At 38.2% G+C, this 26844-nt stretch overlaps 1 protein-coding gene across 1 annotated transcript in view; it reads left to right on the forward strand.

Moving 5' to 3' along the window:
* Positions 1 to 26844, forward strand: part of LOC112118945 (chromodomain Y-like protein) — a 168049-nt gene that overhangs the window by 73664 nt on the left and 67541 nt on the right. The window contains exon 2 of the mRNA XM_024217451.2: positions 5169 to 5835. Within this exon, the coding sequence (XP_024073219.1) occupies positions 5169 to 5835 (667 nt within the window). The remainder of the gene's footprint in view (positions 1 to 5168; positions 5836 to 26844) is intronic.

Below are 26844 nucleotides of genomic sequence, written 5' to 3' on the forward strand. Positions count from 1 at the left end.
TTCCCTTTATTCCTGTAGCTAGTTTGAGCTCATTTTGTGCCTTTGCCTTTCTAATCTTGCCCCTGCATTCCTGTGTTGTTTGCCTATATTCATCCTTTGTAATCTGTCCTAGTTTCCATTTTTTTATATGACTCCTTTTTATTTTTTAGATCATGCAAGATTTCGTGGTTAAGCCAAGGGGGTCTTTTGCCACATTTTCTATCTTTCCTGACCAGCGGAATAGCTTGCTTTTGGGCCCTTAATAGTGTCCCTTTGAAAAACTGCCAACTCTCCTCAGTTGTTTTTCCCCTCAGTCTTGATTTCCATGGGACCTTACCTATCAGCTCTCTGAGCTTACCAAAATCACCTTCCTGAAATCCATTGTCTCTATTTTGCTGTACTCCCTTCTACCCTTCCTTAGAATTGCAAACTCTATGATTTCATGATCACTTTCACCCAAGCTGCCTTCTACTTTCAAATTCTCAATTAGTTCCTCCCTATTTGTTAAAATCAAGTCTAGAACAGCTTCCCCCCAGGAGCTTTTTCAACCTTCTGAAATAAAAAGTTGTCTGCAATGTAGTCCAAGAATTTGTTGGATAGTCTGTGCCCCGCTGTGTTATTTTCCCAACATATATTTGGATAGTTGAAGCCCCCTATCACCACCAAATCTTGGACTTTGGATGATTTTGTTAGTTGTTTAAAAAAAGCCTCATCCACCTCTTCCACCTGGTTAGGTGGCCTGTAGTAGACTCCTAGCATGACATCACCCTTGTTTTTTTACCCCTTTTAGCGTAACCCAGAGACTCTCAACACTTCCATCTCCTATGTCCATCTCCACCTCAGTCCAAGTGTGTACATTTTTAATATATAAGGCAACACCTCCTCCCTTTTCCCCCCGTCTGTCCTTCCTGAGCAAGCTGTACCCATCCACACCAACATTCCAATCATGTGTATTATCCCACCAAGTTTCAGTGATGCCAACAATGTCATAGTTGTATTTATTTATTAGCACTTCCATTTCTTCCTGCTTATTACCCATACTTCTCGCATTTGTATATAGGCATCTAGGATACTGGTTTGATCTTGCCTCCCAGTTTTGCCCTGACCCTCCTTTCTCTCTGCCATTATAGCCCACGCTCCCTCTTGTTTCTGACCCATCTCCCAGGCCTCCATGTTCCCCACTTACCTGTGGGCTTTGCTCACCTGTCCCCATTGAACCTAGTTTAAAGCCCTCACTAGGTTAGCCAGTCTGTGTCCAAATAGGTTCTTTCCCCCTCCTCGAAAGGTGAACGCCATCTCTGCCTAGCAGTCCTTCCTCGAATAGCATCCCGTGGTCGAGGAAGCCAAAGTCCTCCTGGCGACACCATCTTCGCAGCCAGGCATTCACCTCCATGATGCATCTGTCTCTGCCCGGGCCCCTACCTCCCGAGAGATAATGTATTCTGTGGCAGAAGATGGCTGGTTGTCTAGTAGCCAGTAGTTGCCAAAAGCCAGTTGTTTCCAGCATCTCTGGCATGAAGCCTACAAATTCAGAGCATCTAGCACAGGGGTCGGCAACCTTTCAGAAGTGGTGTGCCAAGTCATAGAATCATACAATATCAGGGTTGGAAGGGACTTTATTCACTCTAATTTAAGGTTTCGCGTGCCCATAATACATTTTAACATTTTTAGAAGGTCTCTTTCTATAAGTCTATAATATATAACGAAACCATTGTTGTATGTAAAGTAAATAAGGTTTTTAAAATGTTTAAGAAGCTTCATTTAAAATGCAGAGACCTTCAGACCAGTGGCTAGGACCCGAGCAGTGTGAATGCCACTGAAAATCAGCTTGCGTGCCGCCTTTGGCACGCGTGCCATAGGTTGCCTATCCCTGACCTAGCATTTGTTAGGCAAGTAGGGAACTGTGACTTCTGCCTTCTGCCCAACTCTGTTGATTCCGACACACTGGTGAAATGAGGACAGACACATGGACGCATTTTAAGCAGTAGGCTGCAACTTTTATTAACTTAAACACAGGGCAAGGATACTATCCGTCCATCACCCATACTTTCATATACTAGGCATTTAAGTCGTTTCCATGTCGGGGTTATAAGGCTCCAACTATATAACCCATAATTCAAGGTAGGCACTTCTCACTCTACACCCAGGACTCACCTCATTCTGAGTCCTACCACACATCGACATTGTGAGGGGGACAGAGGGTGCAGAAAGGTGGTGAGCTCAGCCTGCAAGGGCCACAAGGTCTGAACTCTTCTTCCCAATTCACCCATATCCTGTCTGTCTGTCTTGTCCACCTGCTATGGCTTGTCCGGCATCGAGATATTAAGCTCTCTGAGGTAGATACTGTTTTCTATTGCTTGTCTTTATGGTGCCCTAATCTTTGATTGAGATTTATAGACATTATCATAATATAAATACAGTAGACCATCAGAGTTATGAACACCAGCGTTATGACTGACCGGTCAACCACACACCTCATTTGGAACCAGACTTACACAGCATTGTGAGCATTGCAGCGGCAGAGATTAAAAATAAAAATACATTTTTAAAAAAGCAAATACAGTACAGTGCTGTGTTACACGTAAACTACTCAAAAATAAAGAGAAAGTTAAAAAAAAATTTTTTTTTGACAAGGTAAGAAAACTGTTTCTGTGTTTGTTTTCATTTAAATTGAGATGGTTAAAAGCAGCATTTTCTTCTGCAGTACAATTTTAAAGCTGTATTAAGTCAATGTTCACTTTGAAAGGGCAACCATAACATTTTGTTCAGAGTTCTTTTCATGCCTTTGCTGCGTCTGTTCTACAAATCATCTGGATAGGAAAAAATTTTGTATTTATTGTTCAGCAATTTATCTGTTATGTCTTTGAGGTGTCTTTCTGTATGCAGGTGTAATTGCCTACTACTTTAAAAGAGCATGTACTTAGTAATTGGTCATCCTTGAAAGATGTAGCCCCTATTAGGTGTGTTCATTATGAAGATTTGCGTTAGAGAATATAAATTTCCTTACCGCTATTTGTAGCTCATCTTCTCTGAGGTTAGTGCTTTTTTATCTTTGTTTTAGAAGCACAAGAGAAAGATGGAGATAGGAAGACAGAGTCATCATCGTACTCTCTGACAATACAAGACCAAGATTCTGGTGGTTTTGTGTTCTTTCATCTTGCTTTTAATTTAACATTTCTGGTTTACACTGACAAGCACTTCTAGGCAGTCTGTGTCTTAACAATACTTCTTGATAGCTTGTTCTTCCTTACATCCATATGGTAAACTTTCTATTCATTCACTCTGAGACAACATTTTTGTTCAAAGCTGGTTTCCATATATTGTTTTATGGAAAAGCGAATGCCTTGATTTCATATTCTGATGTCTAGCCCATTCTCCATCAGTCCCATGAATATATAAAAGAGTAATCAGCTCTAAAATAAATTATAAATATTTCAAGTTTTCTTTGTTTAGCCATTAGAAAATGTCACCAGTTAAATGTTTTGACAATTTATTTTTCACAAATTTTGTTTCAGTGTATTGAAATAGTAGTACCATATATTTGAACAGTAAAGTAATGTTTATTAAGGGAATTCTGGTAAAAAGCTTCTATTAGCTTTAGTCGAATGCAGATAAGTAAGAATGCTGGGTCAGACCAATGGTCCATCTAGACCAGAGCAAATCCAGTCCAGAACAGGGAAATTGAGTGATCCATCCCTTGTTGTCCAGTCTTAGCTTTTGTCAGTCGGAAGTTTAGGGACAGCCAGAGCATGGAGTTGCGTCCCTGACCGTCTTGGCTAGTAGCCATTGATGGACCTATCCTCCATGAACTTACCTAATTCTTTTTTGAACCCAGTTATACGTTTGGCCTTTGTAACATCCCGGTGGTTGGATATTTATGGTAGAGTACCTGCGGTCTATCACAAAGGTCTGTTACAGCAGGTCACATAGATTTTACTGTAGCTGAAGTTAAAATAATTATGTAGTCTAAATGAAACAAACAATTGAAGTTCAATACAATACACAAACATGCAATTTTAAATACATAAATTCAAAACTAAGAGGTACATTTAACACAATTTGTTGTCAGTAGCAATATGATTCAACAATAATGTTTGCACTTGTATATTGCCCTCCATTCTTCTAATCACTCCATAGACATTAATTTAGCTTAACCACACACTTGTGAATTAGATGTGTAGAAGTATCCTTCAGAGATAATCCTAGATACATGCATTCAGTATGGTCATATATGGGAGCCCCTTGCTCATGATGGGTCAAAGCAGTAAAGTAAGAGTCCCTTTTAAAAAACAAAACATATAAACAAAAACAAGGAGAACATGGAAGAAAGGGGAGCATCAGGAGCATCATAACAAAAATAGGAGAGGATGGAAGGGGTGAGCAACCTGTGAGCAACCACTTCCTGTGGGGGAAGTGGAACAGAAGAAACTGATAATCCTGTGGCTGTTCTTGCATTGCCTATAAAAGTAAGATATAATACTAGCCATTCCCATTTGGAGGCACAGTGATTTGCTCAGGGACACACACAAGTCTGGCAGAGCCAGAACCAGGACCAGTTCTCCTGATTCTCAGTTATTTGTCTTTGCCAGAAGAAAAGCCTTCCTCATGTAATGGCACATATCCTCCCTTGATTCCTGAGCTATACAGTGTCCTCGATCACCAAAGAATATGTCATTAGGACGAATAACTTCACACATGACTCATGCTAAATAAATAGATGATCAAACAATATTAAACCAATATGTTTTGTAAAATAAACAGTTTGCTATCTAAACATTCTGTCTAAACATATTAAGACATTTTTTCCTTGAAGTTAAAAGGACTCTGGCCCCATCAAAGTTAGTGGCAAAACATCTCTTGATTCCAGTGAGGCCAAGATTTCACTCAAAGTGGTAACTGAGATATGCTAGATTCAGATTCATGTACATACAAAATATTTTCTGAATCAGAACATTTTTGATATTCCAGACAGCTTTTATCAGATCGAAGTAACGAGCTGAGGTACATTAAACTGCATTGCCAGTCAGCAGTGGAAGAATACAATCTCACTGTAGAATCATAAAAATACTTTAATCTATATTCCTGTAAAAGTGTTCCATGTGCATCTAATACCATGTGCAATTGCTCTCTCATATTTTTTCCTCTTTACATCTAAATCCATGTTTAACTTTTAATTTTCCTTTCAACAGGTAGAGAGAATTGTCGACAAGAGGAAAAACAAGAAGGGAAAAATAGAATATTTGGTGCGATGGAAAGGATATGAGAGTGAAGATGACACCTGGGAACCTGAACAGCACCTTGTAAATTGTGAGGAATATATACATGAATTTAATAGGCATCACAATGAAAAACAAAAAGAAAGCACATTAACCAGGACAAACAGGACCTCTCCAAATAATGCCAGAAAACAAATTTCTAGATCTACCAATAGCTCTTTTTCAAAGACGTCACCTAAATCTTTAGTGATTGGCAAAGACCAGGAGTCAAAAAATAATCAATTGTTTACTGCCACCCAGAAGTTCCGGAAAAACAATTCACCATCTCTTTCTGGCAGGAAAAATATGGACCTTGCAAAATCAGGTATTAAAATCCTTGTTCCCAAAAGTCCTATTAAAAGCAGGACAGCAGTTGATGACTTTCAAAATGAAAGCCCTGATAAATTGGACCACATAGAACAGGATCAAGAAGACTCTGTAGCACCAGAAGTGGCAGCAGAAAAACCGGTGGGAGCTTTATTAGGACCTGGTGCAGAGCGTGCTAGGATGGGGAGCCGGCCAAGAATACACCCATTAGTGCCACAGCTACCAGTGCCAGTAACAGCCACAATTGCATCAGCATTAACAATAAATGGAAAAGGTAAGTGTATACGTTTGACATTTTTATGTAGATTAGCCTTTTGGCTGGACTCTTTTTTTTGTTATTTGTCATATGCAAACAATTACTTGTTCAGCTGACCTGTTTGAGCAGTATATTGATTGATTGAGAGAATAACTGCTGTACTAAACCAAATCTGGAGAATTTCACAATTGCTTTATTTTAAAATAACTGTGACTGCAGAAGCCTTTGAGAGGTTTGCCAGCTTTTGCTTTCTTCACTGAATTCCACTGGCATTTGTGTTTTAAAAATCAACATAAGATACATCTGTGTTTGACTTGACATCAGTGTACCGTTCCCAAAGATTACATCATTGCTTTAAATTTCTCCAAATAGGTGAGACTCAAATTTGTCATGAATGCTAGGAATATAAATGATGGAAATAGTCACGTAATTTTTAGTAGGGGTTCTTTACAGTGGTTTTCTCTCTTTTGGCTTACATATCTTTTTGCCTAACTGTTGCTTGGATTAAAGCCATCAGAATTATATGGTTTAAATAATAATGTTCTGATGGTTGGTTTCTGTGCAAATTTGAGCCAATTGGGCAGATATATGCACTTTCTTTCTGAACTGAATTCTGTCTTGCATTTTGATTAAATTTAGCAGTATTTGGCTGTATATAATTCACTTTACATTGAAAGTTCATTTAGATTAAAGACTAAATTTACTAATATCTCAATGACCTACTATGAATTTATTCAAGTGGTTTTACAAAACTTGTAACACCATAAAAGGACAAACTGCTTTTTAATAATTGAAACCTGTTTAAAAACTTCATGTTCATCCCTTTGGTTTCCCAAGTCTTTATTCTTTAAAGGGGAAGAATAACTGTAAACATATTTAGACTGTTCTGTACAATTGTAAATAGTCTTGTGAGTGCACTTTTAGGGCTACATTTTCAAAAGTGTAAAATTGCGTCTGCAAACATGATGCAGAGGCCAAAATCTGCAGGTGTACTATTGAGGTTGAAGGGGTGACAAAAATGTTTTGGAAACTAAGAATTGGGCCTCGCAAACGTAGCAGCTACAGGCACAACAGATGGGCACAAAAGAGATTGTTCTGAGGACTTCACTTCTGCCTGTAGCTCATACACATTGTTGCTCCTATTCAGAGTTTCTGAAAACCCAGGCACAGTAGGAGAGTTTGGAAAGCAGTGGGCAGTGAGGAACTCATTCTAGGAGCTGTGGTGTCAGGTCACAAATTAATCCACTGTGCTTCAGATGAACTAGGGAATCATTTTAATGCACACTTTGGTGGCAGGACTATCTCTTGCTGTGCATGGGCTGAATGTGGAATGTGAACCTCAAAGGACACAAACAGAAGCTGGAGATAAACATAAGAGACTGCAATGTATGAAACTTACTGTCAATAAGTCGCTGATGTAGATGAACTAGAGGTGTGTGCACATGCAATGGTTTTGTGATAACTGATATGGTGAGAAAGTGTTGTATGGATGCCCACTGTGAACTGACAACTGTACTCTCTCTTCAGTGTAGTTGCCTCCTAGCATCCAGAGAAAGAAACAGAGGAAACAAGGAACCTTGTCTGGCAAATCACTGGCCACAAATGACAAAACCATTTCCAAAATCCAGTCCCTCTACACTAGTAGCATTGGCAATACAGGGGACAGTACAGTGCCTCCAGTGAAAGTGGAGAGAGGAGAATTGCATGGAGTCTCACATGAATAGAAATGAAGGATGCTTCAGTCATGTAGAGGATAAGTGGTATTGTGTCAGGTGCTTATACCTGTGTATTTGCTAAGGTGTCACTGTTTCTCTCAACTGCTGTCATGCATTTCAGAAGATGTAGATACACTGGCCAGGTAGTCAACATACTGTCATGTCAACCAAACATCATCTCAGGAATGTCTTCAAAAGCCCGCCTATTAACACTTAGGATTGTGGCACTGTGTGAATGTTCTGGCTCTCCTTTATTTCTTCACAGGTGCAGATACAATAGGACAAAAAGGGGGTGGGGGGAAGGGAATGTAGTCAGGAGGACTACACCATGTGATATTTTCAAAACAAACTTATTATTCGAGCTGGTTGGGAATTTTTCCACAAAGCGTTTTTTGTTGGAAAATGCCAGGTTGTTGAAACTGAAACTGTGGGAAATGGTCGATTTTTAACAAATATCTGGTTTCAAAAAGTTTTTTGGAAAAAAGTTTCAGATTTGTCAGAGTGGGACGTTTTGACGTTTTTCAAAACAAAACATTCAATTTTTTCAGTTCATAACTACTTTTAGTTTTAAAATTTAAGCTAATTATAGTAAAACATTAAATCACTAGGCTGAAGTAAAAATTAAATACTTCCAAATTATGGACACAAAAGGTTTCGATTGACTCAAACCAAAATAATTTTCAGATTGTCAGTTCATGAAAATCTTCAAGATTTTGACCTTTTGGGATGGGAAAACCATTTACCCACCCAGCTCTACTTATCTAATGTACATTGAGAGCACACACCTTGAAACAATGCATGTGCAGAGGAAACCCAGGGCCTAGATCATCATTATTATTAATAATTTTATTTATTTGCATTACTGTAGCAGCTAGGATCACTAGTCATGGACCAGGGCCCCATTGTGGTAGACGCTGTACAAACACAGAACAAAAGATGGTCCCTGCGCCAGAGAGCTTACAGTCTAAGAATATGGCAAGAGACAACAGATGGATACAGACAGATGGGGGAGTGTGAGGAAAGAATGAGACAATATTGGTCAGCATGATAGGCAGTGGTCTCAGAACATAGCTGTTACCAAGTTTTTTGTAGAAATCATGGACAAAGGAGAAAGGGATGTGAAGGAGGATAATGAGGTACCTTTGTGGGTGTTTATGGGCAGTTCCTCCCAAGCATGAGGGATGGCATGCGAGGAAGCACAATAATGCTTGTTTGAAAATTTAATAAGTGCCCAATGGAGGCTGGCATCGTGGACCGATCCAAGGCAGGAGTCAACATCTCTGTAGCAAGTGAGAGATTATGGGTGTGGTGGGGAAAGTCTGTAAAGGGCCTTGAAAGTGAAGACAAATAGCTCCTGTTTGATGTGCAATAAAGAAGAGAGCTGGTGGAGGAATGCAAAGAGGGGTGATATGATCAAAATGACAAGCTAGCAAAATTATCTTTGCAGCAGCATTCTAAATAGATATGAGTGGGACAAGATTGCATTTGTCAAGTTGTCACCGTGCCTCAGTGGGTCACAGCTGAGAATACCAGATTTAGGACAAACTGCTGAGAAATGGGGCAGACCCACCCCAAACTGGTGGTTGTTCTTCCATAAGATATACCAAGCCAGTAACAAGTAAACTTCTGTCTCACGACACTGGTTAACTAGAAGTGAGAAATGCAGTCTCTTTAAGTATCCCAGCCTTTGTTTTACCATCCAGACACTAGACTTAATGATGTGTGGTTATTGAAAACCAATTTAATCAAACAGGTTCTTCTAATCTCACAAGATCAGCAAAATAGCCAAGTCAATATAAAACTCAGATCTGACCCAATAATCACGCTGTTACCAATCCTTTAGTATCTAATATCTAAAAGTTCATTTATAAGCAAAAAGGAGGAGGAGAGAGTTAAAATGGTAAAAGGAATCAAATACATACAACCATTGCATAGTTCTTGTATCAGGTTTGAAGCAGTGATGTATTAAACTGCTGGCTTGTAAAGTTTCTGGTAACTTCGAAAAGATTTGAAGGTCCTCAGTCCATTGGTTGGAATACTCCTTTTAGTGTAAGTCCATAATCCAGAGATCAGAGCAGGAAAGAGGCAAAATGGAGATGCTTCCAGGGTTTTTTATACCTTCTCCCATGTGGAGGGACTGCTCTCAGTCATGGTTTGTGAAAAATTACAAGCACAAGATGGAGTCCAGGGTCACATGAGCAAGTGACATGCCCTTGAATGCTTTGAGTCATAGGATCAGCTGTTACTCACCCATACTCTGGCTAAGGTGTCCAAAGGAAGACTCACTGCTTCTTCTATGGCCCATTGTGTTAGTTAATGGTCCATTCACGGTGTGCTGGCTAGACAGTATGTAAATTACCTGGTGGGGGTTACCCCAGGAGCAAATACATTTGAAATACTGGTACACAGTCAATATTCATAACTTCAGATACAAAAATGATACATGCATTACCAAGAGGATAATCATATTCAGAAAATCGTAACTTTTCCATTGATACCTTACATGATATACCTTGTACAAGATTTGTTGCAGTTGACTAACAGTGGCAATATTAATGATATAACTGGTCATGTTTCAATCATACAGCATCACACAAGTCCAGAGAAAAGAAAGTTGCTGTAATTGATAAGTGAGATGGTGAGAGCCTGGATAAGGTTTTAGCTCTGTGGATGGATAGGAAAGGCTGTGCCTTACAGCGGTTATGCAGAAAGAATCTGCAGGATTTAGACATAGCCTGGATGTGAGGACCTAATGAGAGGTTTGAGTTAAAGATGATGCTTAGGTTAATGGCCTGACTGACAGGCAGGATGGTGGTGGTGTCCACAGTGATCAAGAAAGGAGGTAGGGGTGAAGATTAAGAGCTCCGTTTTAGCCATGTTGTACTCTAGCTAATGGGTAGACATCCACAAGCAGATGTTAAAGGAACAGGCCAAGATTTTATTTTGGTCAGAAGGAAACAGGTCTGGAGTAGAGAGGTCAGCATAGAGGTGGAAGCTGAATTTGTGTTTGTGGATGAGAGAACCCAGAGATTAAGTGTAAAGTCAGAAGACCGGGGGACCAAGGACAGAACCCTGTGGAACCTCCACAGAAAGCTATCAGGGAGGATGAGGAGGAATCTCTGAAGGACACACTGAAGGCGCAATTAGCGAGGTAGGAGGAGAACCAGGAGAGGACAGAGTAGCAGAAGCCAACAGAAGACAAGATTTAAGAAGAAAAACATGATCAGGTCTGTCAAAGACAGCCAGTGGGGTCAAGGAAAAGGAGGATGGGTACTCCTTCTGAGTTTCAGCTAGGAAGAGGTCATTAAAGAGTTTGGTGAGAGCAATTTCAGTGGAGTTGAAGGAGCAAAAGTCAAATTGTAGAGGTTGTAGGATGGAATAGAAAGAAAGGAACTCTTCCCTCCCCCCCCCCCCCCCCTTAAAAAATCCCTAGGCTCTGGCCTCTTCCATCTTTTTTTTTTTTTTAAAGGCAACCCACACTTGACCCCGCTTCCATCTCCCACTACTTTCCCATCTCCCTTTCATCTCTAAGTTCATTGAACATGCTGTCTACAATTGCTGTCTGGAATCCCTCTCCTCCAATTCCATTGAGGAGGTGGGATCCAGTCAAGTAGGAGAAATAGAGTTGTTTAGCCAGGAAAATGGCAGAACTGAAGGAAGAAAGAATGAATTTATAGTGGAGAAAATCAGGCTGGTCACGGGATTTCTGCCAGAGATGCTCTGCAAAGACAGAGCAGGAGCAGAGGAGGAGATGTTGAGGGTTTCCTAGGGCTGGGGATTGGCAAGGAGGACTTTGTTGTGGGAAAGGGGCAAAAGGGTGAAGGAGAGTGAATCATGGGAGAGAATCAACATAAGAACGGCCATACTGGGTCAGACCAAAGTCCATCTAGCCTAGTATCCTGTCTTCTGACAGTGGCCAATGACATGTGCCCCAGAGGAAATCAACAGAACAGGTAATCATCAAGTGATCCATTCCTTGTCGCCTATTCCCAGCTTCTGGCAAACAGAGGATAGAGACACCATTGCTGTCCATCCTGGCTTATAGCCATTACTGGACCTATACTCCATGAACTTATGTAGTTCTTTTTTGAACCCTGTTATAGTCTTGGCCTTCACAACATCCTCTGGCAATGAGTTCCACAGGTTGACTGCGCGTTGTGTGAAAAAAATACTTCCTTTTGTTTGTTTTAAACCTGCTGCCTATTAATTTCATTTGGTGACCCCTAGTTCTTGTGTTATGAGTAGGAGTAAATAACACTTTCTTATTTACTTCCTCCACACCAGTCATGATTTTATAGACCTCTTTCATATCTCCCCTTAGTCGTCTCTTTTTCAAGCTGAAAAGTCCCACTTTTATTAATCGCTCCTCATATGGAAGCCGTTCCATACCCTTAATCATTTTTGTTGTCCTTTTCTGAGCCTTTTGCAATTCTAATACATCTTTTTTGAGATGGGGTGTGCAGATGTGGTCGCCCCAGTATTCCAGATGCGGGCATACCATGGATTTATATAGAGGCAATATATTTTCTGTCTGATTATCTATCCCTTTCTTAATGATTCCCAGCATTCTGTTTGCTTTTTTTGAATGCCGCTGCACATTGAGTGGATGTTTTCAGAGAACTATCCACAATGACTCCAAGATCTCTTTCTTGAGTGGTAACAACTAATTTAGACCCATCATTTTATATGTATAATTGGGATTATGTTTTACTATGTGCATTACTTTGCATTTATCAACATTGAATTTCATCTGTCATTTTGTTGCCTAGTCACCCAGTTTTCTGAGATCCTTTTGTAGCTCTTCGCAGTCTGCTTAGGACTTAACTATCTTGAGTAGTTTTATATCACCTCCAAATTTTGCCACCTCATTGTTTACCCCTTTTTCCAGATCCGTTATGAATACGTTGAATAGAACTGGTCCCAGTACAGACCCCTGGGGGACACCACTGTTTACCTCTATCCAGTCCGAGAACTGACCATTTATTTCTATCCTTTGTTTCTTATCTTTTAACCAGTTACCAATCCATGAGAGGACCTTCCCTCTTACTCCATGAAAGCTTACTTTGCTTAAGAGCCTTTGGTGAGGGACCTTGTCAAAGGCTTTCTGAAAATCTAAGTACACTATAACCACTGGATCCCCCTTGTCCACATGCTTGTTGACCTCCCTCAAACAATTCTAGTAGATTGGTGAGGCATGATTTCTCTTTACAAAAACCATGTTGACTCTTTCCCAACAAATTATGTTCATCTATATGTCTGACAATTTTGTTCTTTACTATAGTTTCAACCAGTTTGCCTGGTACTGAAGTCAGGCTTACCAGGCTGTAATTGCCAGGATCACCTCTGAAGCCCTTTTAAAAAATTGGCGTCACATTAGCTATCCTCCAGTCATTTGGTATAGAAGCTGATTTAAATGATATGTTACAAACTACCATTAGTAGTTCTGCAATTTTACATTTGAGTTCCTTCAGAACTCTTGTGTGAAATACCATCTGGTCCTGGTGACTTATTACTGTTTAGTTTATCAGTTTGTTCCAAAACCACCTCTAATGACACCTCAATGTGGGACTGTTCCTCAGATTTGTCACGTAAAAAGAATGGCTCAGGTTTGGAAATTTCCCTCACATCCTCAGCCTTGAAGATCAATGCAAAGAATTCATTTAGCTTCTCTGCAATGGCCTTATTGTCCTTGAGTGCTCCTTTAGCATCTCGATCGTCCAGTGGCCCCACTGGTTGTTTACCAGGCTTCCTGCTTCTGATGTATTTATTTATTTATTTATTGCTATTACTTTTTGAGTCTTTGGTTAACTGTTCTTCAAATTCTGTTTTGGCCTTCCTAATTATACTTTTACACTTCATTTGCCAGAGTTTATTCTCCTTTCTATTTTTAATCTTTTCTATCAATGATAGAAAGGGAAGAGGGGGCTCAGAGCAATCAGTCATCAACACTGATGTACCGGAAGTCAGAGAAAGGCTGAGATATCTGGGCAAATGTCCCAGCTGTCGCTAACGAAATTGATAAACAATAGAAATTGTGTTCATCCCATGGCATCCCAGTGAGTTTTGTTTATAATATGAACATGTTCACTGATTGTATGTAATGAAAAGAGGCTATTAAGGAGAGTACAAACAGTCTGAAAAGCCTCCTAAAACTCCTTAAATCTGCGATAACCATATCAGAGAGAAATGTCTGGGATGTTGGCCTGTTAGTCTATGAGAGGGAGAATCTGCCCGAGGGTCTCATGGACAAACTGCTTCTTCATTGTCTATTGGGGAAAGGAGGCAGGTGTAATGTTTGGCTGTGTGCCTTCATGATTCCCTCACAGAGTAGAGAGGAAAACGGTACTAAATGATAAAACATATTTATTCAACTCCCACTAGACTTCTGTTTCCTTGCAGCCTTCAGACATGCTGCCTTGGTCTGCTCTCTGCTGTTCCCTAGATGCATCCAACTTGCCTGTTGTGTAATTGGCATTTGTCCACACACGTGATTGCACAATTCCTGTCAATTTCTTTGTTTCTAATGGCCCATATTAACATTTGGAGTATTTCCAAATGGCAACCATATTCACTAGGAAATAAGGTTTTAATGAATGCTGAAATAATTTGGGGATGCAAAAAGAAGTAGCACTTGTGAGGACCTGTTGTCAAAAGTATAATTTAGAGTATATGTGTGTGGCTATAATGCAGCTAGGAGTGAGTCTCCCAGCCCAGGTAGACAGACTTGTGCTAGTGGGGCTTGAGCTAACACGCTAAACATAGCAATGTGGATTTTTCAGCTCAGGCTCTCAAGACCACCAGACCCCCCTCGGCTTGATAGCCTAAGCTCCAGCCCAAAGCACAAGGTCACTGGTACTCTTAGAGAACTAGCTTGAGGGACTGGCTTCCACCAGTTAAGCACCTACCACCTGGTGCAGATCAGTCCTGGCCTATGTGACACTGCCTTAATTGACTCCTCACTGGAGTTGGCTCATCCAGAGACACGATGATCAAGTGGGACTACGTCACTGGCTCCAATACCTGTGACTGTGGCAGAGAGCTTCAAAATATGAATCATCTGGAATGCTCTTCCAGTGACCTGGCACAGTGCAATACTCAGACAATCATAGGTGCACGGATGTGGCGGGAAACAGTATGAGGACAGGATAAGAAGGTTAGCTTTAATAACATTCAGACACAGCTGTATTGTGAAGAAACTTGGGAGTCAAAATACTGCATATTAATTTGGGCATTATTCACACTAAAACACAACATGTAATGAAAAATGTATTACTAGGAAAATACTAGGCAGCAGAAAATATTGGCTTAGCAACTCTGAAATATCCCATGTAATATACGGTCTAATGCAAAAACTAATGCCACCATTAATGGTTTTGCCACCATTCCACTGACCCTAGTAGTTTGAAATTATTTTTTTATTTAATTGCAAAGCAAAAAAAATCATCATCCAAAAATCAAACCTATAAACCTATCTAGAACATAAGTCAGTTATTTTACACTAAGCAGAAAAAACAGCTGCAGACAACAGTTCATAATGTGACTATCACAGAATCAAATAGAGCAGCATCAGTTTCCCTTTTTCCAGATTGTTATAAATCTGGGAGATATAAAGAGACTTTTGAGTTAAAAATTATATATATAAAAATCTCTTGTCTTTACAGTGTCTCAGTTTAGTAGGAAATAAGACAGCCATGATAAAGTGCACAGACATAAAATTGCCATGAAGAAAAGTAACTTTTCTCCAAGCTTGAGGAACCTTGGCTACATCAGCAAATAAGTGTATTCTTTGCTCTTTATAAGGAATTACTTTTTTTTCCCTATACACAATTCATCAATCTCTGCCAAATCAATAGATGTGTCATAAGAAACAATAATAATAGAAAGTAAAGTCAGGGAAGTCGTTTTCAGTGTTACCTAGGCCCAATAATATTCAGAGGCTTCTTATGCAGATCAGATGACCAACCTTACCTAGTCTTGCAAGGAGACAGAGATTTTTCAGATAGGTGGTGATGTGCTACAGATTGGCAACACATTATAACGATTTTCCAATATGTTCCAGACTATAATTTCAAGATCCTCTCAGACTAAACAGCCCTTTAAATGTCCATACAAGACTATGCAATTGTCTTCAGCTATTTTGTTTTGCCATATTTTCCAAAGTTATTTTCAACCTGATTACACCCTTCTTTGAAAATGCTTAGCTGGTACAAATTTTATTTGCACCTGTTACTACAGACATTAGTGCCTTAGTAGCACAATGCCTAGGAAAATGGAATCCTTATTTCTCTCAATGTGTGCAAAATGTGCTGGATTTTTTAAGTTTGATATTTAGGTAACAGCTCCAGACATCTTACAATAATTAAATTTGACATTTTGAGTTGTTGTTATTTCAGTGTGATTCTATTTGTAGTAACACAAGTAATAGAAAACCGCCACTACCTTAAATGCTTTAAATGACTTGCTAAAAAAACCTATATTTTGGTTTTCAAATTTAAATATTAGATGCAATATGTTTGAAAATTTGGTAAATTTGGACTAGAAATAGATATCGTGGTGACATTTTATGTAAGTAATTCAGGCAAAATAGGCAATTATAGATGGTATAGTATATAAGATAAGGGAGTCCTTGTTCACCTTTCTCTTTCTTAGAAATGATCGTGTAAAATTGAAGCAACATACTTACTTCAAAAATACAAATCGATCCAAATCTTTTATTTTTTTTAATATTAATATACTTAACTGTTGGGTCCAAAGCAAAATCCCAGATCTGAACATTCCTTCACTTTTATGATTCATGACTATATCTACTATGCACTAGGGTCCTGATCAAAAGACCTTTGAAGTCAATGGAAAGACTCCATTGGCTTTGGAACAGACCCTAGATGTGTTTTTTGTGGATATTATTTCATTCTTTAAACAGCCAAACAATGTGTTCTGTACCCAGTAATCTCTAGAACCTTTTGTTTTATTTCAGGTTCCATTGATGAGAATTCATATAACAATAAAAATAATTTCAATTTTTAATAAATCATATTGTCCGCTTATTTCATATCCACATAAACTGTATACAGTAAGCAGGTATGTACAGATGTACAGTAGATACATACATTTTCACTAAGAACTGTTCACAAATACAGTATTTTCTTCATGCTTTTCATATCTTGCCTCCATTATGAGGAGAGTCTGTCAGCACTACTAGTGTTTTCATATTGAATAGTTCCTCATTTCTGTTCCCTGCTCTGCCACCAGTTTGTCATATAATCTAAGACATGTCATTTAATTTAACTGTACCTCCATTTACCCAATTATAATAAGATTAAACTTCTTCCCCACCTGTTTGGTGTGTTGTGAGTCTGAATGATATGTAAATCATTTTGAGATACTTGGATGAAAATCACTACTCAGTCTAAAGTGTTTATTGTATTATATTTGGCTAATGAATTTATTCATTCAAGCGTGTGATTATATCTTTGAATTGAAGATGTTATATTTTTATAGTAGTATGGTCTCTTTTTGGATTATAATTTTTTGGGGGGCTGGGACTGTCGTTTTCTCTGTTTGTACAGTACAGTGGGGCTCTGACCTGGTTGGCCTCAATATAACTATTTAATGATAAAGTAGTTTAGACACACATTTCATCTGCTATGAATTGAATTAAAATCTATTGAGTAAAGTCATCTTGGTTTGGTTTGGTTTTTACTTTCACCATTTTTGTCAAAAATATAATAGTATATGCTCTTGTGTATTCTCTGTTGTCTATGTGATAGCACTTAACTAATTCATCTAGAGCTGAATGAGCAAAAGTCCACAATGATGCCCAGGTCTTCTTCCTGAGTGGTTGCAGTTCATTTAGAACCCAGCGATGTGTTTGAATAGTTCAAATTATTCCTTCCAGTGTGCAGTGCATTGCAACATTTTAAATCTGCCATCCAGCTTGTCCGTTCACCTGTCTTTGTTAGGTCACTCTGAAGTTTTTCAGCTTTTTCTGTTCTTAACCAGAATAAAATGTGGTCCTGAAATGTTGCAACCACCTTGTTCACATTCGCTATTCAGTTAATTAATAAATGTATTAAACAACACGGACAGTCAGCCGTTGTCATGCTGAAAATCAACAGTGTAGAATTAATTAAACAGTGAAAATGAACTGTTTGTTTTCTGTTGTTTAACCAGTTTCTAATCCAGGATGTAATGTTATTTAACTCCTCACCAAGGGTCTAAGAGCCTTTTAGAAGAGCTATGGTAACTTGGAGCTATACCCTTAGCATGCATTTAATGAGAGCGGTTAAGACAGAGATGCACAATAGTTGGAAACAGTGTCTGAAGAGGAGAAGGCTGGCTTGCTGAAGGTTTTGTTTTGCTGGCACCCTGGAAGTATGTGGGTGGGTGAGGGGTGTAAGTTTTTCAGCTACTTTCCCTGTTTTTATCCAAATTTGATCAACAAATTAATAGGAACTATATACATATTGGAAATAAAAATAGATTCAGAAAGATTATACTGAAGTTTATTTTCATGAAAGAGAAATGTGTGGACACAATCCAGGGGAGAAATCCTAGATTTATTGAAGTCAATAGCAAAGATTTGGGGAGAACCAACTTTAATGGGACATAGACCACCTGATTTTTTTAATTGACTTTTTAAAAAAAAAAAAAAATCCAGTTTCTGATAACTAGTTAAACAGTATGTCCACGAATGCTTTTTAAATAAATATTTAAAAGGGAGTTTTCTACTCTACCGTTTGTTTACAAAGGTCCTTTCATCAAGGGAGAAACTTCCTGATTATACTGGACACAATGAAACTGACTATACACTAAGTGCTGTCAAATCCACAAAGTAAAGAAATGGGAAAATATATCCTTTTCCCCAACTTTCAGTTGTGTTAATCATAACTATAACTTGATGCTATACTAGATACATTATTTTCAAACAAATATGATTTTCAGATTGATGGTGCACCTTTATAAATGTGTTGTCAAATGATTTTTTAAAATTGCAAGATTAAAAAAAGTCACAATTAATCACAATTTTTATTGTACTGTTAAACAATAATAGAATACCAATTTAAATTCAGCATGGAAGCATGTCCTCCGGAATGGTGGTTGAAGCATGAAGGGGCATATGAATGTTTAGCACATCTGCCACATAAATACCTTGCAACGTCGGCTATAAAAATGCCATGTGAATGCCTGTTCTCTTTCAGGTGACCTTGTAAAACAGAAGTGAGCAGCATTATCTCTCATAAATGTAAAGAAACTTGTTTATTTTAGCAATTGGCTGAACAAGCAGTAGGACTGAGTGGATTTGTAGGCTTTACAGTTTTACATTGTTTTGTTTTTAGTGCAGTTATGTAACAAAAAAAATCTACATTTGTAAATTGCACTTTCAAGATAAAGAGATTGCACTACAGAACTTGTATGAGGTGAATTGAAAAATACTATTTCTTTTGTTCTTTTTTACAGTGCAAATATTTGTAATCAAAAATAATAAAGTGAGTACTGTACACTTTGTATTCTGTGTTGTAATTGAAATCAATATATTTGAAAATGTAGAAAAACATCCAAAAATATTGATAAATGTTAAATGGTATTCTATTATTGTTTAATAGTGTGATTAAAACTGTGATTAATCACGACTATTTTTTAATCTAGTTAATTTGTTTTGTGTTAATCACTTGAGTTAACTGTGATTAATTAACAGCCCTCGTTTACATATACAGACACAATGAAAAGGGATAATTCTTTAAGTCAATTTTCTTGTAATACACTGTTCTTCAAAGCACCGGACTACTAGTTTGAATTTTAACCTATTTGGCAAAAGAAAAACAAACAAGCAAACATAGAAATCCCAAACAAAGAACACTATGCAATCTCCTGTACTTGTAGTTTTAAGAAAAACAACAACAAAAAACAATATTATTTAAAATCCCATTACTTTCACCTTCATTACATTAAACTCTCTTCCTTACATTAATTTAAGAAAAAAAGGCTTCTAGTCTTTCTATTGATGTTGCTTTACTCTAAAGAAGTGCTTCAGGCAGTTCAGGATCATTGATCTTGGAAGGAAAACCCACCACATGTGCCCATCAGAATAAATTTTTCTAAATGTTGAATAACTATTCAAATATTAATTATGGAAATACACTAATCTTACCATAGATAAGCTTGTAATCAGCTTCTCAGTATTAGCCTGATTTTGGCCCACCTCTGTATTCCTCAAAAAAAGATCCTTTGCATTTGAAATTTAGTATGTTCTTTTTCGAAAGGAGGATGTGTGGGATTTGGGGGTTCTCCCCCACCCCCAAATTTGAAGGGAATCTGTTCACAGGCATTTTCATGTTATGACACATATAACAAAAGGAAAAAAGACAGTAAGTGGTGGTTTTTGCTTTTTAAAAATCTTCCAGTGCTTTTTTGTTGGGTCATCTTTCACTGATACTTGCTTGTCTTAGACTTTCTTTCCTAAGAGCCTGATAAAAGGTCCATACATAGACCTAGTTTTCAAAGCCTAAAGTGTTTCATTTCAGAGTTAATTCCTTGGAGTTTAGAAACCTGCCTTTAAGTTCCAACACTGTATATATTTATTCAAATTTCCAACTCCTTCTCCTCTCCTCCCCCACCCCCCAAATAAAGTTAGATTTCAGACTGCAGGGTTTTGTGAAATTTGTTTGCCATTGAAGCCTATAATAGTATATTAAAAGCTCTTCATCAGTCTCTACAGAACCTACAAACTCAGAGTTGGCAGGATACACAGGCTTTAGGTATTTCAAAGATCTGGCAAACTTTAGACAGTCAGAGGCCTCAATTCTGTACCATGCTTTGACTGCTTAGCATTGACCCACAACTGCAATGTCCTGAGAAGATCTTCCCTCTATAGGAGGATTCTTTTTACAGAGTTGCCATAAATCTGCTTCCATGCCAGCCATTGCTTCTGAGGATGACGTAGGGTGTATGTTCAAAGTGGCATGGGTCTGATGACATCTGGTGTAGAAGACTGAATTGGGTGCAAAGCAGCCCCACAGTTAAAGAAATATGAAGGATTTATATCCCTTCCAAATGCTTTTAAAGAAATTGCTACTCTAACTCTAGAATTTTTTTTAAAATCCATATAAATGCCTGAGCCTTTTTTCAATCCTGCTGTGCTCTTAGCCTCTGATATACTGTAGTAATGAATGCTAGAGACTAATTGGAAGCTGTGTGGAAAAAATATTTCCTTTTTGTGAGTTTTGAATTTGGCACCTTTCAATTTGTTTGAATGCCTCTTGTCCTGTTCACCCTTATTCAAAAAACAAGGAGTTTCTGATCTACTTTCTCTCTACCATTCATTATTTTATCATGGCCCTTCTTATTTGTCTCTTTTCTAAAGTAATCCATTGCAATCTTTTCAATTTCTCTTATATAAAAAGTTTTTCCATGCCCCAATAATTCCTGTTGTCATCTCTGACCAATGGCTTGTCCTAGATTCTCCAAATATGTTTTAATCTAGGAGTCAATTCAGAGATCTCACACACAGGAGTGTTCAATTTCTGAATGCCGTCTAATGCTGCTATATCCTTTTTGAGATGGGGTAACTGAACACATTGATTTATTGTGATTATATTTTCCATATCAATCTCCATCACAATCCTTATGGAATCATAGAAATGTAGGACTGAAAGGCACCTCAGTCGGTTTTCTTATGCATCTCCTTGTGCTGAGGCAGGATTACATATACTGAGACTATCCCTAATAGGTGTCTGTCTAACTTTTAAGTGGTTTAACAAGCTTAGTGGATGGGGGGAAGCAGTAGACATGATCTGTCTAATTCTAGACCTTGTATTTTGTTTGCTTTTTTTGACTGCTGTTGCATATTGAGTAGAAGTATTAATTGCGTTGTCTAGTCGTTTTCCTGAGCAGAGAGTTAATTTAGAATCTAGAAAGGTATATGAGTAGTTCAAATTATTTCCTCCATTGTATATTACTTTTCATTTAACATTCAATTTCATCTTCCATTATGTTGCTCACCCACCTAACTCAGTTAAGTTCTTCTGAATTTTGTAACAGTATTCTCCAATCTTAAGTAACCTAAGTAAGGCGATATGTGTAAGGCTGACCTCTGTGAGTTGACCTTGTGGTAAAACTGAATGCCTTGTCTTCACTGTATTTTTACTTTAGGATAGTTCACATGTGTTAGCTACCCTGAAGTAAAAACCACACCTTTTTAGCAGTGAATACAAAGCACGAATTGTAACATCTGGATTATAGCATATACAAAAGTTAGAAACTTTTTACAAATAAAATTAGAATTTGCAGAATGCAGCAATATTTGTGTAGAGACTAAAATCTCAGAACCTATATATGATTTTAGGTCAGTATGTAATGATTTTGTCATGCCTTTTGCTTCACTGAGTCATTGCTATCTCCCTCAAGTAAAATGCTCGGAGGACAGCAACCCATTTCCTGTCAGGCTGAACAGGAAGTATGGACATTACAGAGTAATAAAAAATAAGGGAGTTTCATTAGGCTCTGTTAAACAAAAATATCTCAGCAGCTATCTATAAAACATAAGTCAATTTCTTTTGTTTAAAAACCACTTGCTTGTGGATGTTCTTCACTATTAGAATTTTTAGTTCTGTTTTAAAATAGCTGTATTCATTTTTATGAAGAAGGTGGGCAACTTTTCCTCAGCCTCTCTAAACTCAAATATGAACTAAGAGGCTGAACATATTTTCTTTACATCTTCCATTATTATTCACTGGGCTGGGACTACGCATAGATAATTTAACCTGGGAAGATTGAATTTGCAGCCATTGCAAGTTGTCCTGAATAACTTTCTTCATATTTATTTGACTGAAAAAAATCATTTTTTTTGATTGACAGTCCACTTTCCATGGCTTTGGGCATAGGTGTAACGTACAAGAATCAGGATGCAAATTTTTTAAAAATTTAAAATTATCTACCAAAGTTTCTTCTACAAAGTATGTTGTAATCCAAGGGTCGGCAACCTTTCAGAAGTGGTGTGCCGAGTTTTCATTTATTCACTCTAATTTAAGGTTTCGTGTACCAGTAATACATTTTAACATTTTTATAAGGTCTCTTTCTTATAAATCTATCTTATTTATGGTGAATCTGAATTCAGACATGGCCAAATACTCAGATTACTGGACAAGACAAACAGTCCCTAGCAAAGCAAGTAGGTGACAGAGAGATTTGCAGTGATGTTGATGCATTAACACTTCCTGAGAGTTATTTTAAATTTTGCTTTCCAGAGGTAGTAACAGGAATTTGTCTGCTATAAAAACACTTATCTTTGGGAAGAGTAAGCCATTCTATAGCCTGAATGGAGCCAAACAGGGTATTCCCCCATTGATAGCTAGAGCCCCGCGTGGATACAAAATTTGTATCCGCATTCGATCTGTGCTCCACAAACTGTCTACAGATAGCCACATCCATGGATTTAAAGCAGATATCTACGATTTGCAGGGCTCTACATATAAAATTTGGATCTGTATCCATCCAGAATCTGCAAACATGGTCCATGAATATAAAGTGGATAGCCGCAGATTTGCAGAGCTCTGTGGATAGCTTCCCCCACATTGTTTCCCCAAGGAGCCTTATCTTTGCCATTATTTCATTTTCTGTCGGTTTCTCCCCTTACAAACTCCTTTGGTTTAACTGGGCATTGAGGCAGGTTAATATAAACAGATAACCTGATAGACATATGATAGTTATAAAAAAAAAAAATGCTACACAACTCCCATATTCTCCGCATCCTGTATTAGGAGAACTATAACAAATGAACATTTTTATTCCAAGTTTTCCAATTAGTGACACTGCCCCTTGGAATATATAGAACTCTCAGTAATCCAATCAGTGAAAAGGTCTGTAAGTCAACTCTTCCTCCTCCATCACAATAAAATTGCTTAGTTAATCTGGTAATTTGATTAATACTGTCACTTAACTGTGCCTGACTAATGTGAATGGGCTCTATGGTACCAGTAAATTGCAAGCACAACAACATTGTTATATCAATTGTAGGGTTTTACAACAACTTCTGTTTTCTGCAGAACCGAAGCTTTAATTAAAATAAAAGCACAATAAGAAATAAACTTACACACCCCCCTAAATTTTCCTCCCACACTGCAGAAAGCCTTCATAACAACCAAAGTTAGCTAATAAAAAGATTGGAGTATAATTCAATAATATCTGAAAATATCTGGGAATACCTCTGAAGTGAAGGACAAGCAAAGGTGCATAGTGGCCTGGTTACTAACCGAGAAAAAGCACAACAGCTATTAGACAAAAGGAATTAAATACGCTATATAGCTAGTAAGCTATAAAATGATACCTTTAATTATTATAATACCTCATATTGAAAGAAAATGTAACTACTATAGATACTCATTAAATACTTAACAATCATGGATATACAGATGGAGACACTAAAATTCTGCTTGAAAGGGAGAAAGAAGAAATGAGAATTGCAATTAAAACTATTCAAGTAAGTAAAACATGAAGCGTTCAGGAGGCTGGAGGGGAGGGGGGAAGAGCTTCACAAACACCATTGCTGAGTATAGTATTAAATTGCTTGTTTAAAATTGTTTAAAACTTATACTGTTTATGTATATAATGCCTTTTGTCTGGCAAAAAAAATTTCCTTGGAACCTAACCCCCCCATTTACATTAAATCTTATGGGAAATTTGGATTCATTTAACATGGTTTCACTTAGTCGCATTTTTCAGGAACATAACTACAATGTTAAGTGAGGAGTTACTGTAAAATACTTTGTAAACATCTAATAAACCATGGACCTGTCTTTAATGATTCAGGTGTCAGCTACTAACCACCTAATAAATTTAATCTTATTCAATCAGAAGGTTACATTTCAATCAGCACAATACTAATGAAGTACAAAAAGAGAACGGTCACCCATTAAGTAAGATTCTATTGTGTCAGAGAAGTAGGATGGTTCTTAGTATAACTGATATAGTTATGTAAACTCAGGGGTGTAGAAAATCTGATCTATCCCCCAGTGTAAACAGTGCTACGTGGACGGGAGGCCTTCTCCTGTTGACATAGCTACTGCTTCTTAGGAAGGTGGATTACCTACGCCGACGGGAGAAGTTCTCCCATCAGGGTATGTAGCATCTTCACTAAGAATTAAAGTGGTACCGCTGCACTGCTGTAAGTGTAGACAAGCCCTTATTTTCTTCATCTGTAAAATAAGGACATTACCTTACTTGTAACGTTGTATAGATAGATGGTTTTCATCTTCAAAGAGTATTTGACTTACAGAGTATTAAAGTGAATTTTAGGTTATTCTCTTCTGTGAAAAGTCAGAGGAAAAACTTTTGAGTGCAGTACGAGGGGAGAAGAAACACTAAAATTCACTAGTATGCCATCATCCAGTAGCCTCCTGAGTAACTGTGCTGGGGTGGAGGAGGAGGTGGGGAAATGTGCTTATTGTTCTGCCTTTCCTTTCACCAGTTGTGACTTTCTCTTCACCAATTTAACTGCAGGCTCCCCAGCTGGCCATCAGAAGTAGCTGCCTCTCATCCTTGTCGGGGACCAATTGAGAGGGTAACGGGCTGGGAAACGGCTGCCTGCAGCTTGCAGATCAACAGCCAGTAGGAGCCTTTGGGGGAGTCAGAAATGTCGGATTAGAAGGGACCTCAATAGGTCATCTAATCAAGTCCCTGCTCTGAGGCAGGACTAAGTATTATTCTAGACCATCCCTGACTGGTGTTTGTCTAACTTGCTCTTAAAAACCTCCAATGACAGAGATTCCACAAGCTCCCTGGGTAATTTGTTCCAGTACAGATAGGAAGGAGTTTTTTCCTAATGTCTAAACTAAATCTCCCGTACTGAAATTTAAGCCCATTACTTCATGTCCTGTCTTTAGTGGATAAGGAGAAGAATTTTTCTCCCTCCTCATTATAACAACCAATTACGTACTTGAAGACTGTTATCGTGTCCCCCATCAGTGTTCTCTTCTCCAGATTAAAACCCATTTTTTTCAGTGTTTCCTTGCACATCATGTTTTCTTGGACTTTAATAATTTTTGTTGCTCTCCTTTGGACTTTCTCCAATTTATCCTAATCTTCCCAGAACTTGACCCAGTACTCCAGTTGAGGCCTTATCGGTGCTGAGTAGAGTGGGAGAATTACTTTTCGTGTCTTGCTTACAACACTCCTGCAAATTCATTCCACAATGATGTTCACTTTTTTGCAATAGTATTACCTTATTTACTCATATTTAGTTTGTGATCCACTGTAACCCCCAAATCCTTTTCTGGCATACTCTTTCGAGGGAAGTCATTTCCCATTTTGTATTTGTGCAATTGATGATTCTGTCCAAAGTGTAGTACTTTACATTTGTCCTTATTGATTTTCATCCTATTTATTTTAGACCATGTCTCCTATTTAAGAACCTTTTGAATTCTAATCCTGTTCAACAAAGCACTTGCAACCCCTCCCGGCTTGGTATCATTCACAAACTTTATAAGCGTACTCTCTGTCATTATCCAGATCATTTATGAAGATATTGAATAAAACCAGACCCAGGACAGATCCCGGCAGGACCCCACTCTATATCCCTTCCAACCTGACTGTGAATTATTGATAACTACTCTTGAGTACGGTTTTCCAACCTATTATATACCCACCTTATTGTAGGTTCATCTAGGCTATATTTCCCTAGTTTGGTTATGAGAAGGTCATGTGAGATAGTATCAAAAGCCTTACTAAAGTCAAGATATATCTCATCTACTTCTTCCCCACATCCACAAGGCATGAGATCTCCAGCATATGTCTCCCACCAAAGTGAACACATATAACGTATTTAGCATGTAACACACTTTTTCTCTCCACACATTACAGATAGGTGAACTAAAGTAATAAGTAACTCATCCTGTTTTCTAGTTTGATATGGAGGTTTGTAACAGACCTTCACCAGAACCCCTCCTGTGTTTTGCTAGCTAGCACATTGATCCACGTGTATTCAAGAGTCTGCAGTTCTGAGTTAGCTTTAGACATCATTATCCACTTTAGAGTTATGTCTGCACCATAGCAGCGCAGCTGCACTGCTGTAGTGCTTCTTGTGAAGATGCTTTAAGCCGACGGGAGAGAGCTCTCCCATCGGCTTAACTCCTGCCTCCATGAGAGTCAGTAGCTATGTCGGCAGGAGAAGCTCTCCCACTGACATACCGCTGTCCACACCGGTGCTTACGTCGATATAACTTATGTCACTCAGGGGTGTGGATTAATTATACCGAAGTAATTCATAGTGTAGTCATAGTCACTTAGGCACTTCTGAAAATTTTACCACAAATCCTCAGTC

The sequence above is a fragment of the Terrapene carolina genome, unplaced genomic scaffold (genome assembly GCF_002925995.2).
Source record: "Terrapene carolina triunguis isolate 2854851 unplaced genomic scaffold, T_m_triunguis-2.0 Scaffold56, whole genome shotgun sequence".
Classification (NCBI taxonomy): domain Eukaryota; kingdom Metazoa; phylum Chordata; order Testudines; family Emydidae; genus Terrapene; species Terrapene triunguis.